The sequence below is a fragment of the Trachemys scripta genome, chromosome 10, assembly GCF_013100865.1.
Source record: "Trachemys scripta elegans isolate TJP31775 chromosome 10, CAS_Tse_1.0, whole genome shotgun sequence".
NCBI lineage: Eukaryota > Metazoa > Chordata > Testudines > Emydidae > Trachemys > Trachemys scripta.
The window spans coordinates 6,307,929-6,326,033 of NC_048307.1; the positions used below are offsets into that span (position 1 = coordinate 6,307,929).

The 18,105-nt window shown below is 44.5% G+C and overlaps 1 protein-coding gene across 2 annotated transcripts in view; it reads left to right on the plus strand.

Annotated features, from left to right (window-relative positions):
• The window catches only part of CACNA1H (calcium voltage-gated channel subunit alpha1 H), a 205,740-nt gene that overhangs the window by 160,832 nt on the left and 26,803 nt on the right, over window positions 1–18,105 (plus strand). For both annotated transcript variants that reach the window (XM_034783486.1, XM_034783485.1), the window contains exons 24-27: window positions 4,636–4,787; window positions 8,578–8,687; window positions 9,793–9,926; window positions 11,545–11,615. In XM_034783486.1, the coding sequence (XP_034639377.1) occupies window positions 4,636–4,787; window positions 8,578–8,687; window positions 9,793–9,926; window positions 11,545–11,615 (467 nt within the window). The remainder of the gene's footprint in view (window positions 1–4,635; window positions 4,788–8,577; window positions 8,688–9,792; window positions 9,927–11,544; window positions 11,616–18,105) is intronic.

An 18,105-nucleotide genomic window follows, 5' to 3' on the forward strand; every position in this document is an offset into this window, starting at 1 on the left:
CCAGATTAAAAGCTTTGATTAAAAACAACTGGATCAGTTTGATCCCGTCTGTGTTCAGGACACTGGGCCAATTTCAACCCTGTTGTAATGGCTGAAAAGCCAGTGCACTGGAAGCTGGGAGGCATTTGGTCCATCAAATACAATCTGATGCCAGGTTAAAACTGAGTGGTGCTCCGCCCCTTCAAAGGCTAAACACAAGTACTTACGACATCGCATGCAGAAAGGAGAGAGCAAGCTGGACTGAAAACCAAACCAGTTGGCGACAGCACTGGGATGGTCCTCGGTCTAATGATGAAAAGTTGGAGTTCGGTTTTTAATACTGTGGCTAGTTTAGTGAACCATGGGAAGATCAACTACTGCTGTGGACAGCCTGGTTCTCAGTGCCAGAGAGTACACGATCGCAGCTGACCTTTAATTGATGTCCATTCCCTTAGGGATCCTGGATGGACAAATTAACATCTAGACGTTTGTGGCATGTAGAAGGAAGAGGTTGGTTTGTTGAACAGATGCCAAAGCTGTTCCCTAATAAGACCTGCACTTCAACGTGCTGATCGCAGACAATTCTCCCCGAGGGTGATGAGGCGTTGGGGATGCTAAGCAGCATTCAGGATCATGTCCATTCTTTCTAATCCATGTGGTGTGTGAGCTCCGTAGTCTATAGCCTATTTGAGCTGTAACTAAAACTTGTGCACTGTGTATTTGTATGTTTCACGTCTGCCTAGGAACTTAAAAACATTTTGCTTATTTTTCCAGACACCTTTCTTAATACAGGTATAAAACCAGCCTATGGGAAGCATGCACGTAAACCCACTTGGCTTTCTAATGTTTCTTGCAGAGGAGACTCATGGAGCAGCTTTTTAGGTAGCCAACCTGAATGCCTTTTAAATAGGAGATGGTGCTTCATTAATTCTCACGTCAGCAAAATCTCAAGCAGAGCAGTCTAAATATTCCCCAGGGGAGGTGAGATTCTAACTCATGCGATTATTAGTCGATGTCAGGAAGCTGGGGGAGAGAAATGAGAACGGTTCACCTCTTGTATACCTTTCATGGTCTCTCTCTTCCCTCCCGCGTTTCCACCAAGTCAAACCTTCAGCAATAATTGATCGAGGTAATAAGACTGCTTTTGACATTTGGTCACAGTCAGCTGGCTGCAATATCATCAGAGAAACCATTTCTATGGAAAAACCAAGGGAGGCTTGCATTCTGCCTGATGAGGTAATTAATGAAGAGCTTGACGTTTTCCCACCCCAGCAATCCAGTGTTCTCCTCATCTAGGCTCTTCTGTAGATTCCTCCGTCTCCAAACTTTAGCAGCCCGTACAGTAAGTGTGTGCAGTGAACCTTCAGATGAAACGCACGGTAGCCGGGAGACTATGACAGCATATTCTCCTTGGGTATTGGTAATACACACAAATGCATGTCTTTGATTGGACCGAAACCAAGCATGCAAATGACAAGCTGTCACTCTTTGTGCAGATGACTTAAAAATACTATAGCTAAAGGAAATTGGCATAGACAGTGATTCGGCAAAGCTTTGAGCCCACGTGACTGGTGACTTTTCAGGAACTCTTGATGTGTTCCTACTGCACTGTTACATCAAAATACAGGCCTCATCATTGGTCAAAAAGAAATAGAAATGCAACAAAAAACATGGGACTCTCTCTTGTTGGTTTCACACCGGTGTCAGTGGGGTTACTCCTGATTTACGGCAGCAAACCCGAGAGCAGAATCTGGCCTGTTGTCCCCTCTGCACACCCCTGCATGCCACATTTAGCAGTGCATGAGTAGCATCTCCTCAAATGGCCATTGCCTGGGTTACTGCACTCAGCATGATGTTGCTGCATGTGTTTCCAAATGTCATCAAACTTTACCCTTGGATTGTCTTTGTATGTGTCTCAAAGTTAAAGTTCTTTTCCAACCATTAATTGGCTTAAAGAAGCTAGGGAACTCCAGTAGATTAGGAGTTTTCAAGAGCTTTTGCTGTCTCTCTGCCCACCTCACATTAAATATCTCCCAGACTTCCAAGCAACCAGCTAATCCTTCGTGTCACCTTCCCACCATGCAGAACAGCACTGCACATCTGCTGAGCATATCAGATCTATTGTACATACTGTACATGGCACCTTCATGCTGTACAACATTTATACACATTGTACATCGTAGAGAGGATCCCATATACTATACCTATAGCTTATCATGTATATAGGGAAAGGTCTTTTTCAATAGTGGGACAAGAAGCACTCCTGTGCTGTAGCAATTTCCAGGTAGAGTATTTAACTCTGGACTCACGCTTTATATTAAGGTGCATTATATAAATAGTTGATAAAGGGTTAATAAATGATAATCAGCTCTTTTAATAAATTGCTAATCAGTTGTTATAGATTGTTATAGTCCAAAAGGTCAATAGATGATCATCTGTAGTACCTTTTACTGATGTACTTATAACCATCTATGGCACATACTATTCATGTCTGTCACATGCTCGTAAAAGCTATTAATCATTTATTAACAATAAATGTACCTTTAATATAAAGTTTGACCAATTTGGGTAAACCTTAGCCCTTCCTGCAAGCTGATTTTGCACATTCCCCAAGAAGGCAGTTCCAAATTTCCACATGTGATAAACCTGAACACGCAATGTGCTTCCATGCACAAACTTAAATAAATATTTTTTTAATTTCAATTAATGCTTTTTATAGATATACTATAGGATTAGCCAAACTCAGCTATTCACAGCAAAGACCATCGCTCCAGTTCAACAAAATTTATGGGATTTATACCCGTAATCAAAAACAAAACACACAGAAAAACAATTGTGTTTGCTTTTGTGTTGTTTTTCCACTTCCACAGGCATTAAAATTAAGTCTAGGTGACCTTGATAAAAAAAAAATGTTCACTATGTCCCCAGTCCACATTTAACCACCAAGAAAAAATAGTAGCTAAAGGATATGGGTGGATCCAGTTCCTTTGAACCAAATTATTTCCGTTTCTGTTTTCTGATTCTGGCATCATCCATATTACCAAAAAATAATATTACAAGTGCCACTCCAGCTGGAAGATATTAGCAAGGATGGGAAGATGAGCTCCTGGAGCCTTCTGAGCGTAGTTGTTCCATATTTCCCTTCTTTTAAAATAAACTCTCTCCTGCTTTCAACTCTTGAGACATTTAAAACTAGATTGGGCAAAGCATTAACAAAAACACTGTCAGAAACAATCCCGCTCTGGCTTGGATATATGGCCTAATAGGTCCCTAGATTTGGCCCTGATTTAGGTTATTTGTATTTTTATGCTTATTAACTTTGAAACAGAATCAATCGGAAAGACCACAGTCAAAATGGATTACTACCCACACAGTAAGATTACTACACAATCACGGGGTTGTATCCAGAAACTAGTTACAGTGGCTGTGCTCAGGCTTGTTATGTGCAATAAGTTTCTCAGTTAAAAAAGTTCTTGACCGAAGGCACAGATATTAAGTTCATGTGGCCACAGTCCAGCTATTTTCCTGGTTACGCCCCTGCCCTGGTTCTTAAATTTCAAAAGAACCTTGCGCTGCATAATGTTAGAATTAATGTTTTAATCACGTTTCACTTATAGCATGTTTCCTTTGGGTGACCTTCACTCCTGGGCAGTGGGACTTGCGTGTCATCCTGCACAGGGTGAATTTCACCCCACTGGAGGCATACAGCAGAAGATGTCACACCTCCAAGCACCTGTCTAGATACAAAAGAGAGAAGGAACTAACACTATTACAGTCTTTGAATCATGGCTGCTTTCTGTTTGCAAATCTGAGTTACTTACAACAAAGTCATTGTAAGGACATTGTACAGAACATTCCACCCTACCTCCTGGGGATAGTTACCCTTAACCTGGTCCCCTATGCTAATAACCATCCACCAATATGTGTTCGTCAGCTGCCTCATCCATCCTTGCATTCCCTCATAGACCATGCCGAGCTGGTAAATCCCCTTTCTCGTCGAAGATGAGTCCTGGTTCCCATTCTCATTCCCATTGACCTGCAAGTTGTCTGACTCTAGCTGAGTGAGAAGTAGAGGTGCTCAGCCTGGTCCAGATAAAACAAAAACTGCCCTGGCTCTTTGCCCCAAACTGGAATTGAACCTGTTATGGGTGTGAGGACTTTTTCTTCCTTAATTTCTGTTCCAATCCTGCCTCTTGCACTCCCTGCTTCCAACCAGAGGGGGAAGTGCCTGGGATAATATGAGTGAGAAGGCTGGTCTCTGGTCTGACTAGAAGTGGTAAGTACAATGAAATCTTGCAAGAGAGAACCTGGCCTTCCAAGTTATCCAGGGCAGTTCTGTGGGCCCAAGAAGCCTGGATTGTTTTGCTAAGGTATCTGATCCTTTTGGGTGCTTAGCTGAACTGAGTCTCCGAAGAGCCGTTGTCGCTAGTTGGGAGGCCTTTGTTCATTCTGTGTGAAGCTCGGTGCGTTGTGTCTGCTCAAAACTCTTTGGAAGCCTCTGATCCCAGTCGGTTCTTAGGAGCAGCCCGCCCAGTGCCCAATTGTGTGTAAAGACAACAGTCAGGAAAGGATGATGCGTGATACCTGCCAACGTGCCTGACCCTGGTAGGAGGGAAACATGGTCATTGCCTTGCGTTTGCTTGTCTCTTTCTGCAGAAGCCCAGCGCAGACCCTACTATGCTGACTATTCCCCAACGCGGAGATATATCCACACCCTCTGTACCAGCCACTATCTGGACCTGTTCATTACTTTCATCATTGGGGTCAATGTCATCACCATGTCAATGGAGCACTATAACCAGCCCAAGGTAAGAGCCACGTGCCCTCCTTGGAGTGCAATCAGACGGCGTGCCAGAGCAATTAAGGACCATATCCTGTTCCCTGAATATCATGGGAGTATGACCATTGATGTCAATGGTATCTGAATATGGCCCTAAGCGAAAACTGACACGAGAGCGTTCCCTGTTCTTTGAGATGCTTCTGAGGACATCAAGTATTTGGTACAATGAATTCATCAGCTGTAGCCCCATTTCCAGCTTTGATTAGGGCCAGCTGTACCGTACTGCCAGAAAAGAGTCACCTCTTGAAGCAAAAGGCTTGATTCTCCTCTCGTGTAAACGGGTGTAAATCAGGAGTAATGCCTTTGAAGTCAGTGGAGTTACACTTGCGTAGGGGTGAGATCAGAATCAGGCCCACACAGTATGAAATGGACTTTTGCCTCAAGAGTGATGAAAGAAAAATTGCCCAAATAATTAGTCTCCTGATTTTAGCAGTGTCCTATTGACATTTGCCATGTAGTTTTTCATTACCGGGTGGAGTAAAATATGCCAATGTTTTAGAATATTCCATTAACTGATGTTAATATGCAATGAACGAGCTCAGGGTGGCGTTCTTTCCTCACTGAATTTGGAAAAAGAACAGGAGTGCTTGTGGCACTTTAGAGACTAACAAATTTATTTGAGCATAAGCTTTTGTAGGCTACAGCCCATTTCTTCGGATGCATGTAGTGGAAAATACAGTAGGAAGATATATATACACAGAGAACATGAAACAATGGGTGTTACCATACACACTATAAGGAGAGTGAATTTGGAGTAAATCAGCTTTGTTTACATGTAGTGCTTTTGGCTCAGACACCATAAAATCCCTTTCTCGTGATGAAGCCTTAGGCATATGTGGCAGGGCACCTCCTGTGTCTCATTGGCTTTCTCCCTCGGGCGGTAGGAGGACTGGAATAAACCCACCTGTCTCCAGAGGTTTTTCTCTTCACTCGGGTTGTTTTTTCCTTTATTTACCTGGTGGGCCTCAGAGTAGGCCCAAGAAGTTCTCTTAAGCAAAGCAAAAGATGAGATGCGATAAATCGATCCCCGGTAGATCGATTACTACCCGCCGATCTGGCGGGTAGTGTAGACGTGGCCTTAGTTTCTTTCCCTATAGAGAGGGGAGACAGCCTGTCTCTTATCTCTCCCCTCCCCTCTCTCACCAGAAGAGAGTTTTTTAAAAGTCACTGGCAGCCCGTAACTGGCCTCCCGTGTCTCTAGTTAACCTGAATTAACCCTTTTTCAGCTCCTAGGGCAGTGTTCCACAAACATTTTTGTCTATGCCCCTCCCTTACCAAGTTGGTCGTTCCCCCAAACCCCCCACCCCAGGAGACACAGTCGGGAGCCAGGACCGGGGCCGACCCTGCAGCTGTGGCCTTGGCTGGGAGTGGGGCCACAGTCGGAACCAGAGACTGCGGCAAGGAGCAGGCCCATGGTCGGGATTGGGAGTAGGGTTGCCAACCCTCCAGACTTGTCCTGGAGTCTCCAGGAGTTTAAGATTCATCTGTAATTAAAGATTATGTCCTGTGATGAAACCTCCAGGAATACATCCAACCAAAATTGGCAACCCTAGCTGGGAGCCAGGGGCCATGGCCGGGAGTAGGCCCATTGTCAGGGCCAGGAGCTGGGGGCTGTGGCCGGGAGCGGGGCCAGACCTGCAGCTGGGGATGGGGGTGGGGTCGGAGTGGAGCTGGAGGCAGAGCGGAGCTAGGTATTGCTCCCTCTCCCCTCCATCCTGCTGTGGGAGCTGGTCTGGGTCCCGCCACACCTCCCCGAACGTTCCTCCATGGCCTCCTAGGGGGCATGTCACACAGTCTGGGGACCGGTGTCCTGGGAACAGGGCCTTCACCAGTCTAGGGCTGATGTATTTGCCCTTCACCACACTCTTAGGACTTGTCAGGACTGACTTTGTCACACACAAATCTTTTGGCTTGTCCATTTGTATTATAGGAACATTACATAGTATTATCCCTCACAGCTCTCCTGAGTCTGTGTTTGCTTTTTAATAATGTAAGGTTTGACATGTCACCTGAAAATGATTCTCTGGGAAGCTACGCCAAGATACACCAAGCCAGAGGGTAGTGTGTGTGTGTGTGTGTGTGTGTGTGTGTTTTATGCCACCTGTACTTTTCTGCTCCTGTAATTCCTTTACACTGCAGCCTCTGTTTTATTTCTCCTGAATCCGATCTCACTTACACGTGTGTTACATGAGTGTAGATCAGTGGAGTTCTTCTGGGTGTACACCAGTGTACATGATACAAGAACTGGACCCAGAGCGAGGGAGATCTTAAGATAAATAATAAATGGCCACATTATAAAAAACCAAGGTGTCTATTTTATTTTAGGCAATTAGAATCAAAATAGAGCAAGGCAGGCGTTCAGAAATGCCAGCCCTATTACATCTGTACAACTTTCAGATCACATTTCCAAAAATCAACAGAAGTCTATCCCACGCATCGGGGGAGAGCAGTCGCACAGATGTCAGTCGAATTTTGCCCTGAAATTAAGCCATCTCTGAAGTTCTGTGTTCCCCGTCACCAAAGCAAATGAGCTTTTCTTTTCTCTAATATTTCCGTTGCCTTTTTGTTACCTATTCTGTCTGGTTTTGTTGTTCACTTTTCTGATTTGTAAGAAACCTATGGCCACATTTGACCAGAAAACAACCCCAGTCAGAAAAAAAAGCTCTTTTACTCCAGGGCACTCTATTTTAAGATTTGAGCAGTGTTTTTTTGCTATTGTTGGCCTCCAACTCCAATGAAATCCATTATAAACAGTCATCATCTTAGAGTATAAACACTCTGGATTCCTGACTTCCGAGAGCGGCTTTATAGAGGGAGCGAACATTACACCAAATATGGAGATACTTTGCCCATCACTGGAGATGTAACATTTCGAGAAGGCAAGATTTCATCTGTCTCCATTATTATTTATTTTGCTGAATGTATTAAACTAAGCTGAATTCCTAGGAATAGCCACACCGGAATAAAGCAGTGATCCATCTAGTCCAGTAATCTGTCTCTTATCATAGCCAGCTCTAGATATCTCAGAAGACGGTGTAAGATATTCATAATGCACCTTATAACAAAATTATAGTAAGTGGGAAAGGGGTTGAATTTCCTCTTGTTCCTCATGTGTTCAGCAGTTTATGCCCTGAAGTCTGAAGATTGATAGATAGCCATTGTAATTTTTGGACTAGCTAGTATCATTGCTGATGATGTTCTTATTCAGCTCAACGTCTAGTTGTTTTTCAAGTTTTGCTATGGTATTTTGATGCAATAATATTTCATAGCAATGATTCCACAGGCTCATTCTACTTTGGGTTAAAAATAGAGGGCAGATCAACCCAAACAATGCAGATCTGCATCTTGAAAACTCCTAAAGACTGCGGGGTCTGGAGGCCTGGTTTTGGTTAGGGTCCATCTTTAGTTAAAATTTAACTATTTTTAAGCAGCATAGAAACTTGTCTTCTCAATTTCCATGTCAGAGTGATTCTTTTAGGGCCTGATTCTGATCTCACACTGGGGCAAATCAATAGTAACTCTTATGAAGTTATTGGCGTTATACTGATGTGAGTTGCAAATCAGGCCTTTAAAGTCTTATTCATTCATATGCAGAGCATCTGATTCTAAGTTTCCAAGCATCGGCTGCTTTATCCCTCCATTTGTGCTTGGCCCTTTCTTTTATCTCTACCTCTACCATCCTCCTACCTGCCAAGTGCTTTGTGGTGGGACAAAGGTAATGCAGCCTGTATAGAACTAACGAGTACCTTTCCTTTCAGTCCCTGGATGAAGCTCTGAAGTACTGCAACTATGTGTTCACCATCGTTTTTGTGTTTGAAGCTGTTCTGAAGTTGGTGGCATTTGGTTTTCGAAGATTCTTTAAAGACAGGTGAGATTATTTTCAACTCCTTTGTGTTTGGCCCAGGGTCTAAACCAGAAGCCAGGCAATTGAAGCATTGTGGTAAAAATAACATAGTTGGATACAAGAATCTCTATGCTGACTAGCTACCGGAGATGTCTCGCAGGAGTCAAGACGTTAACAAAAATGATGATTGACACCACTGGTCACGCTTTGTAAAGGGAATAGGAAATGAATACAAAGGGTTTAAGTTTGTTCTTAGCCCTTTCACTGACTCCACCGAAGAATGTATCACAGCTTAGTTATGCTTGGCCTTGAGGTGACAGTCAAGCCACTACCCTTAATACATGCATGGAAAAGACTATTCTTAATAACCCAACGGCACCATTTCCTGCAGAACTGATGTCCTATCCAATCTAGACTAGTCCATGGGCAGCCTGCAGGATGCTAGCTAAGTAAACCCACCAGCAATGGGCAAAGGAAGACGCCCTCAGCACTGTTGTTCTCTGACCGCAGCTACCCAGAAGCAAAACTTCACATTTTGCTGCTCACTCGACCGGATACAAACGTATGTGACAGTGGGCTGTGATTTGGAGACCTGCTGAAGAGCCAGATATGTCAAAGAGCCTTATTTCATGCTCCACTTCACACAGATAGGTCAGATGCTGTTCCGTTTAGTCCTGGGAACAGTTTGTGTCCCTCGTTTATCCAGACGGCTGATACATGGTTCTAGGCTGCCATGAGCAAGCCTACTTATCAGGAAAACTCCTTAGGAAAGTAGCTTGATCTCTTTTAGCTGAAACAAGTATGAGTTTTTTCAGTTGCACGTTGCTCTATTTCCGGGGAAGGTAGGGATACCAGGAACAGTGTCGCATAGTATGGTTCCAACTTTCCTCTCTAAACTTTGGGCCTGAGCTGGAGTAAATCAGTTGAAATAAATGGTGTTTTGCCAATTAACACCAGCTGAGGTTCTGTTCCATCAATCCTGGATCTGAGAGGGGATGGGGTTCTGGCCTTGCCCACAGTCCTTTCTATAGAATACAATGCCACTGTTACTGGGCATCATCCTAACAACTCTGTCCATGACGCTCCTTTGAAGTGTGTGTTTTTGTCTTTCCCACCTGTACCCTGCTAGGTGGAACCAGCTGGACCTGGCCATAGTTCTCCTCTCAATCATGGGCATCACGCTGGAGGAAATTGAAATGAATGCCGCGCTGCCTATCAATCCCACGATCATACGCATCATGCGGGTGCTACGCATAGCAAGAGGTAAGACTTGCCTTTCCAGCCTGGAGCCTCTTCAGCGACAATGCCTGATCTCCGGGGTGATTCCATAGAAGCCAGTAGGGTTGCGTCAGGGATGAATTCGGCCCATTGTTTCATTTCTAGGTCATTTGAGTTTGATTCAGACCTAGGGATGGTTCCGGGCTGCAGGGTTTTGATTCAAAACTGTAGCCTGATCATGGATAAATATTCCCAGTTATCACTTTGAGGGATGACAGGTTCTTGTCCCAAGATCTGGCCCAGTATTATTAAAATTATTATATAGTTGGTACCCCCGATATGCACAGGTGCAACATGCACACTATAGAAACTTTTTTATATTTACAAATAAATAATTTATTAATACATTTAGCAAATAATTTATTAATACATTTACACACACTCTAACTCAGTAAGGTAGATGGAGATAATACAGAAAGTACATCGGAACATCCATACTCACACCATTCTTTGCAGAACAACTGAAATGTTAGCCATTATCTTCCTCATCCCCGTCACCCTCCTCATCTTCACCAGTGACCATCATTCTGGCCCCTCCCAAGGGCTCCATCTCTCTCTCCTACTGCCCCAGGTTGGGGTGCCACTTTTATAATATGTTATGCTGATGTTACCATGTCTAATGCATATTCAATAGGGGTTTCTCCCCTCTTCCTTATTTGTATTTCCTCCCCTTACCAATGTTAAGGTGTCCTTCTTCTATAGGTTAGTCTATTTATGATTTCACCCCATTATTATATACGTCAATTCATTGCCATGGCACTCTTGCGGTCGGATGTTTCGTCCAAAACCTGCCAGAAGCCGGTATTAGTTCATGTTCTGTGGTTGACTGATATCTTTATGGACAAAATTCCCCCCTACACTCTACTTCCAATTCCCCCAAACTCACAAGTTACCTAAGTTTGTCTATGCCAAAGTTCATAGGCCTCAAGCCTCATGCTAACTGCTGAAGCCAATGACTTACAGGATACAAGCCTGTAGGTTCCTTGCATTGCTGCTGAATATAATAAAGCGGACTATAATGCAAAGCAGTGAATATAATAGAGGTAAGCTGGTCCACTGGGCTACAAAACCCAACATGCCCAGATTTCATGGCCCATCTCTAATTCAAACCCAGGGTCCCAGACCTCTTGTGGGAAAAGATCTGCAGTGGGAGCACACAAGAGGAAGAACTGGTAGATTTCCCCCATCCTAGTCTCCTCCTTAGAAGAGGGGGATCATACCAAAAGTGAGGCACCTTTCCTAGACTTCAGCTGCAAGGGGGCAAGGAGGAGAATTGACTTTGAAGGTTACTGTCTGCTCCCATTTGCTTAGGAAAGGACACGAGGGAGTAGGCCCAGAAGTTCCCCCATTCTGTTGTACATACCATGGAGGGGAATATACTTAGATCCCTGTCCCTGCATGCCGTATTTATAAACGTAGGGCCTGATCCTCCTCCTCAATGGGTGTAAATGTGGAGTCACTCCACTGACATTAATGAAGTGGCTAGAGAGAGGAGAACTCACCCCACAGCGTCTGTTCCACTCTTCTTCCTTGAATAGGTTTCTGGTGTTTACATAAAAAATGTTTCCCAGCCCTGGTGCTTCAGTTTTGTTTCTCATTGTAGTGTTGAAACTGCTCAAAATGGCCACAGGGATGCGAGCTCTCTTGGACACAGTGGTGCAGGCGCTACCCCAGGTAAGTCCGGGGACTTGATCCACGCCAAACAGGTACAGAAGAGTTTGATTTCTCTTGTGGATTCAGTTTTTGTGCTGCACGTTGTAGGAGATGCTGGTCCTGGTGATAGTCTTTGTATTCTACATTGATACAAATGATTCTGCTGAGAACCGCAGGCAAACATTCTGCCCTTGGAGACTGCAGGGTAGATCTTGCTCCCCGATGTTCTAGCCCCTTGCGTGCATGCAATCCCCAGGAGTTCTAGGCTTGGCGACAAAAGCAGAGTGTTGGCGTTAGAGGTCAACCGTGCAGATCTAAGAGCAAAATCTACCCCTCAATCTTTGTAGGCAAAGTTCTTATAAAATACAGAATTGGGGAGTCAAGGGTGGACCAGTGCTTCTCAACTGATGCATCACACCGGTTCGGGTGTAGGGCGCTGGACGTTTCATTACAATTACAAAAGAAAAGAAAATTTCCAGAATAACTGCAGGGCAACCAAAATCTTCCATGTTTGTGAGATCAGATGTTGTGGTTATCGTAGTACCTCTGCCCCTTTCATGTCTGCAAAGGTCACCCAGACCCACCACTCTCTCCCCTACTCCCCACACCCCCATATCCTGGAAGGTCAAATATTCTGCCAACTCTCAAAATGCACACCCCAATAATTACATAGGCTTAGCATCATTATCACTGATCATAGAATCATAGAATATCAGGGTTGGAAGGGACCTCAGGAGGTCATCTAGTCCAACCCCCTGCTCAAAGCAGGACCAATCCCCAACTAAATCATTCCAGCCAGGGCTTTGTCAAGCCGGGCCTTAAAAACCTCTAAGGATGGAGATTCCACCACCTCCCTAGGGAACCCATTCCAGTGCTTCACCACCCTCCTAGTGAAAAAGTGTTTCCTAATATCCAACCTAAACCTCCCCCACTGCAACTTGAGACCATTACTCTTTGTTCTGTCATCTGGTACCACTGAGAACAGTCTAGATCCATCCTCTTTGGAATCCCCTTTCAGGTCGCTGAAAGGAGCTATCAAATCCCCCCTCATTCTTCTCGATGCATGGTTTGCTCTTACTTCTGTCATAAATGGGAGGGGTCACAAACGTTTTTGACTTGGAATAAAGTGAGACAACCTGAAAAGACTGAGAGAGATTGGGGTCGACCGAGGAACCTGCTGATGAAAGCGTTGGAGTTAAAGGACTCTAAATGTGCACTAAATTGACTGTCAATATATGATGATTTCCTTAAAATCCTGAGCTCCTTTATGGGAGAATCTCCGCTTTCATTTTTAAAAGAGCAAGCGTCTAGCTCTCATGGTTGTTGGGGGAAGCGTGAAAGCATGATCCCTAAAAGGTCAAAATCCAGAAGGCAAATAAAAAGAACCCAACATTTTGTGTTAGGGGTTTTTTTTTCCCCAAAAAAAATCTCATCTCATGTTTTTTGTTTTTTGTTTTTTTTGGTCACCTGGCTCCTGATTTTTGAATGCCTGTGGTTGACAATCCTGCCAGTGCTGTAGAGGAAAGTGTGATTTTTCCCCTGCCCTGTGCCTTGTGCTCTCATATACACCTGAGCAAAGTGGGTTTAAAATGCTCCCAGATCAGAATGACAGTGTCTTGCACCCACTTTATTACAGGCAGTAAGTGCTGGTACAAGCCTGTGGAGAACTGGGCCTAGGTAACTCATACAACTTTGTTAGGGGTTCTCTACACAGGGAAATTTACCAGTGGAACTATACCAGTATAATGATGCTATATATCTACTGTATCTACTCTGGTATAACATCCTATGTGCCTGCTGCTTTTAGAATAAGTGTGTCTACATGGGAGTTGTACCGGCTAGCTACAGAGGTTTAATTGTACTGGGATAGTAATAGAGGTATAATTGTACCGGCATCCGGTACCTTTCTCCATATAGACAAACCCCCAGTCTCTCCAACCTGAACTGAAAAACAGAAGTTTCTTTTTCTTGGAAAGCTCTGTTTATCCTTCACCGCTGCCTCAAAAGATGTTCTTAATCTAAGCCAATTGCTCTTTGGTATTCAGACTTTGCTTTCAACAATGGGCTTTGGCTGAGAAGAAAGCCTGGAATTTACAAACCCGACCCCTGCGTTGGCATTTCAAAAAAGCAATTTATTTGTGTATATTCTTTTTCTTTTGAAAGCCCATGTGATTACAGAACTTTTTTTAAAAAAACAAAAGGGGCGCTTGAGGCCGGGTTTTTTGCTTCTGACACGCAAACCAAATTTTGTGCTAATGTGAAATCCCTGGGAACCTTGCTGATAAAACCTCCACCTGTCATTAAAGTAAAAGTTGGGGAAAGGAGGAAGGGGACTTGGAAAATCTTTCTCCCCATCTTCAACCCTAATAACGCTGCACTGCTTAAAACTGCACCCAGGATCTGAAGCGCAAGGAGACATTTCTGACCCTAATGTATCCGTCTGCGTAACTCTTTTGCGCCTGCTTTTTAAAGGTCTAGAGAGGGGAATCCCATTTGTATGGGTGCTGCTGCAGCTTTTGAAGACGTCTGTCTTGGAGTTGGTTGAATTAGCTCTTTCCAGCACTCTCATGCAGTACTAATTACAATGAATTACCAAATGTTGGCATTACAATCGATTTCGTTTCCTTTTTCGAGGATGATTTTTGTCCGTTTCCTATTCGTTTGTATTACTTATCGGGAGAGCTGAGCTTGTTCTCCCCCTGCAGAACAAAGCACCCCTGAACTTTGGGGATGCTGGCCTTCGAATCCACATTTCGTAGCTGGCCCACTGAGACGGGGAGTCCTCAGAATCCAAAATGCATGGACTCAGCCTGTGCCAAAATCCACAATCCCAGTTCATTAATATTAATGAACGTCAGAATAAGTGAGCGGGGAAGAGAAATCCTGCTGCCACCATAAAATACCTTTCTCCTCCCCTAGAACTTCCAGACTGAGCATCTAATGAAAACACTCCGCCTTAAAGCCAGGAAGAGTTCCCATCATGCACTGCTCTTAAAGTGGTAGTCTAGGAGCAGTGAGGCAAAGAAGCAGTGGTCAGGGGAAAGACCTTGAAAAGGTAGCGGACCCCCGCGCCCAATCACAGCCCCAATATTCATAATGAGTCAAACCCCCAGCAAACATTTTGGAGGTTCAAATCCAGATCCAACTCTGTGGCTTGGGCCTGTCCTTGTCTGTCTGTTTTGTGGTGGTTTTACCTAAGGCATCATCTCTTTTTTTCAGTGATGAACCTGTGTTTTCCAATTTCACAGCTCAGTTGACCAATCAATAAAGATATCTAGTGACGTGTCCAGGGTCACCACAAAGACAATATCCATCTTTGCCCCGCTGCTCTATGAGCGTCCTAGGAGAAGAGGAATTTTTAAAAATGCAGAATGAGCAAATCATACAGTGGAGAAGAATTAAAAAAACCCAGTGAAATAGCCTCATTGGCAGGGGAAGAATCCCTACTACGGACTTGCAGCTTTTACATATATAGAGCCAAATTCTGCTCCCAGGTATGCTAATGCAAATCTCAAAGCGACAGTGTTACTCCAGGTTAACGTGAGTTAAACTGACGACATTCACGAGACATTACTAACGATAGCTCAAGTTTTCTATCATGATCATTTAGTGTGACCTCCTGCATAAGCCAAGGCAAAGAACTTCACGACGCAGTATCTGCATCAAGCCCATAACTTCTGTCGGTGATATAACATCTCTTGTAGAAAGATATCTTAGTCTTGATTTATAGAGTGAAAGTGATGGAGAATCCACCACATCCTTAGGTAACTTTTTCCCATGGAGAGTTAAATACCCTCATTGTTAAAAATGTGCACCTTATTTCTCTGAATGTGTCCTGCTTCTGTTTCCATTGGATCTCATTATGCCTTTTTCTGCTAAATTAACGAGCTGTCTTCTGTCAGAAATCTCTTCCTTATGTAGGTACTTGTTGACTGTGGTCAAGCCACCTCTTAACCTGCTTTTGAATCTGCTAAATAGATTGAGTTTCTTATCTCGCACTGTGTGAGGCGGGTTCTCCAGACTTTGAGTCCTTCTTGTAGCTTTTTTTCTGAACCCTTCCCAGTTTTTCCACATCCTTTTTCGAATGTGGACATCACCCCTGTACACCCCCTCCCAGTAATGATGTCACTAATACCGTACACAGAGGTAATACCACTGCCCTACTCCTGCTTTGAAATTCCCCTGAGAATATATGCAAAGATTGCTTTTGCCCTCTTAGCTACAGCATCACACTGGGAACTCACATTCACCCCAATTCCTTTTCAGAATCACTGCTTTCCAGGCTACAATAACCCATCTTATAAGTGTGACCTACATTCTTTGTTCCTAGATGTATGACCTTGCATTTTGGCTGTGTTAAAACCCATGTTGTTTGAGTGAGCCCAACTTACCCAGGTCAGTCTGTATAACTGTTCTCATATAAATCGCCGGTCAGAAAGCGTTTGCAATCAGTTGCCAGCGTTGCTCCTGATAGAGGAGGCAAAACGAAATTCAGCCCTAGCAGTGCTGTCGGTAGCACAATGTGGGGCCTTTGCTGTCAAAAACACAAACAGAAACAGCTGACAAATACATAGGACGCAACGGATGCCATTTTTACATACTCACTTTTCGGGCCATAACCACAATTTGCTAAATACCGTTAATGTCTACTGTGGAAGTGAGACATTTGCAGAAACATGAGGCACAATAGCGCAGCTAAAAGAGATCATTTGTTGCAAGTTGAACTGTTTGATTTTTCCTTTGTATCCCCCACGGTGGGTTAGATTCTGCTCAGTCACACAACTCTAATTCCGTTGGAGCGACTCTGGATTTTCACTTCTGTGGCTGAGAGCAAAATCTGGTCCAATCTGTCTAGAAGATCTGGGTTCTTTTTTTTACTTCATCTGTGGAATGCACATTAATTAAACCCAGGATTGGACAACATACCCCCTTCTTCTCTTCAAAGCTTGGAACTCCGTACAACAGAGATTCTGTGCCAAGAAAAATGTGAAGAACTCCCTGTTCCATGCTTCTTTCTGCTGAAGGACATAGGCTACAGTTTGCTGCTGTCTGGGAGTTTAACTCTTCTAGGGGCAGCAGCTCCCATGGTGATTTCGGGTGCAGCTTTTAAAGGCATTACTACTGTTGTCTAAAGGGGATTATATGATCTAAACAATAGTCGAGTGTTACCATACCCTGGAAATATACGGCGATCGTAAAGGCCCAGAGAAGGGGAACAAAAATGGCTTGAGGGTGGGACCTGCAGCTGACAACAGCTGGGAGAGGTTAAATACTCAGTGCTGATGTGGAGCCCCATTGAAGTCAATGGAGTTGTTCCTAAGTCACGTCCATGCTTGGCCCTTAAATTTGTTTAGTCAATAAAAAAGGGGGGGAGTCTTGACTGAATTATTCCAAATGATACAGGCTGCCGTGAAAAATGACCAGTCCCTCTTTTTTAATCCTGTCCCATAATAGGGGGAACAAAGGGGCTCTTTTGCACCTCAGGCCATTATTGGCCACCCATTCTGAAAAGAACTGTTGGCTTATTGGCACTAGACGAGATCAGTGGTTAGCTCCCAGCCGGAAGGAAAGAAAAGTGAGAAGAAAAAGAAAGGAGGAAAAGTCGGGGGCGGGGGGACAGGGAAGGGAAGCAAAAATGTAAGCGAGTCTAGAACTGGGCCAAGAGACGTTGGCGGAGCAATGCTTGGGCGGGTGTTGGTGGAGCAATGCAATGCAGTTGACTGCCCTGAAGTAATCGTGTAGATACGCAGAGCACTGCAGCCTCCCAGGCTGTCGATCTGGCACCTTCGCCTAGGACTGCGCGTAAATTAGCCGGCATTTCCCTAATTCCGGAGTTATTGCTTTGCATGGCGGGAGCTGGCAGGAAAAGATCAGGACCCATTGTCCTGGGAAAGGATTGGCAGAGGCTTAGTTTTGTGAGACATTGCTCGTCACAGGCATCCCGGAGTGTCCCTGGGCGTTGTCTGCAAGGACGGCTGAAATGCCAAGGGGTGGGCTGGCAGGGTGGAAATAATTGAGTCAGAGCAGCGAGAGGTCCTGGAGGTGCTGAAGCAGGTTTCAGGAGCAGGAGAGAGGAGGCCCTTGAATGCCTCTCATGGAGCTGACCGGCAGAGGGTGGAGAGGAGGAGGTCAGTCACAACGCTCTGTAGGGCTTGGTTTTGACTCTACGTCCTGTCAGCTGTGGGCCGGGAGATAGCTACAGGATTTGGGGACTTCAACAGCAGAGTCAAGGGAAAGGGTAGGGTCGGCTTTGTGGCCTGCATCATGCAGGAGGTCAGACCAGATGATCATAATGGTCCCTTCTGACCTTAAAGTCTATGAGTCTATGAGTCTATAGCATCCTGCTCTAATAACGATCATATTCGCGCTTCTGGAGCACTTTCCATCTGTCTCTCCCAAAGTGCTTCGTACCAGTCACCCCGTTAGATACAGAGGGGGAACTGACACACAACGGGCCTAATCCACAGCCCATTGAAGGCATCATGAGACCACCCTTTGACGTCACTGGGCC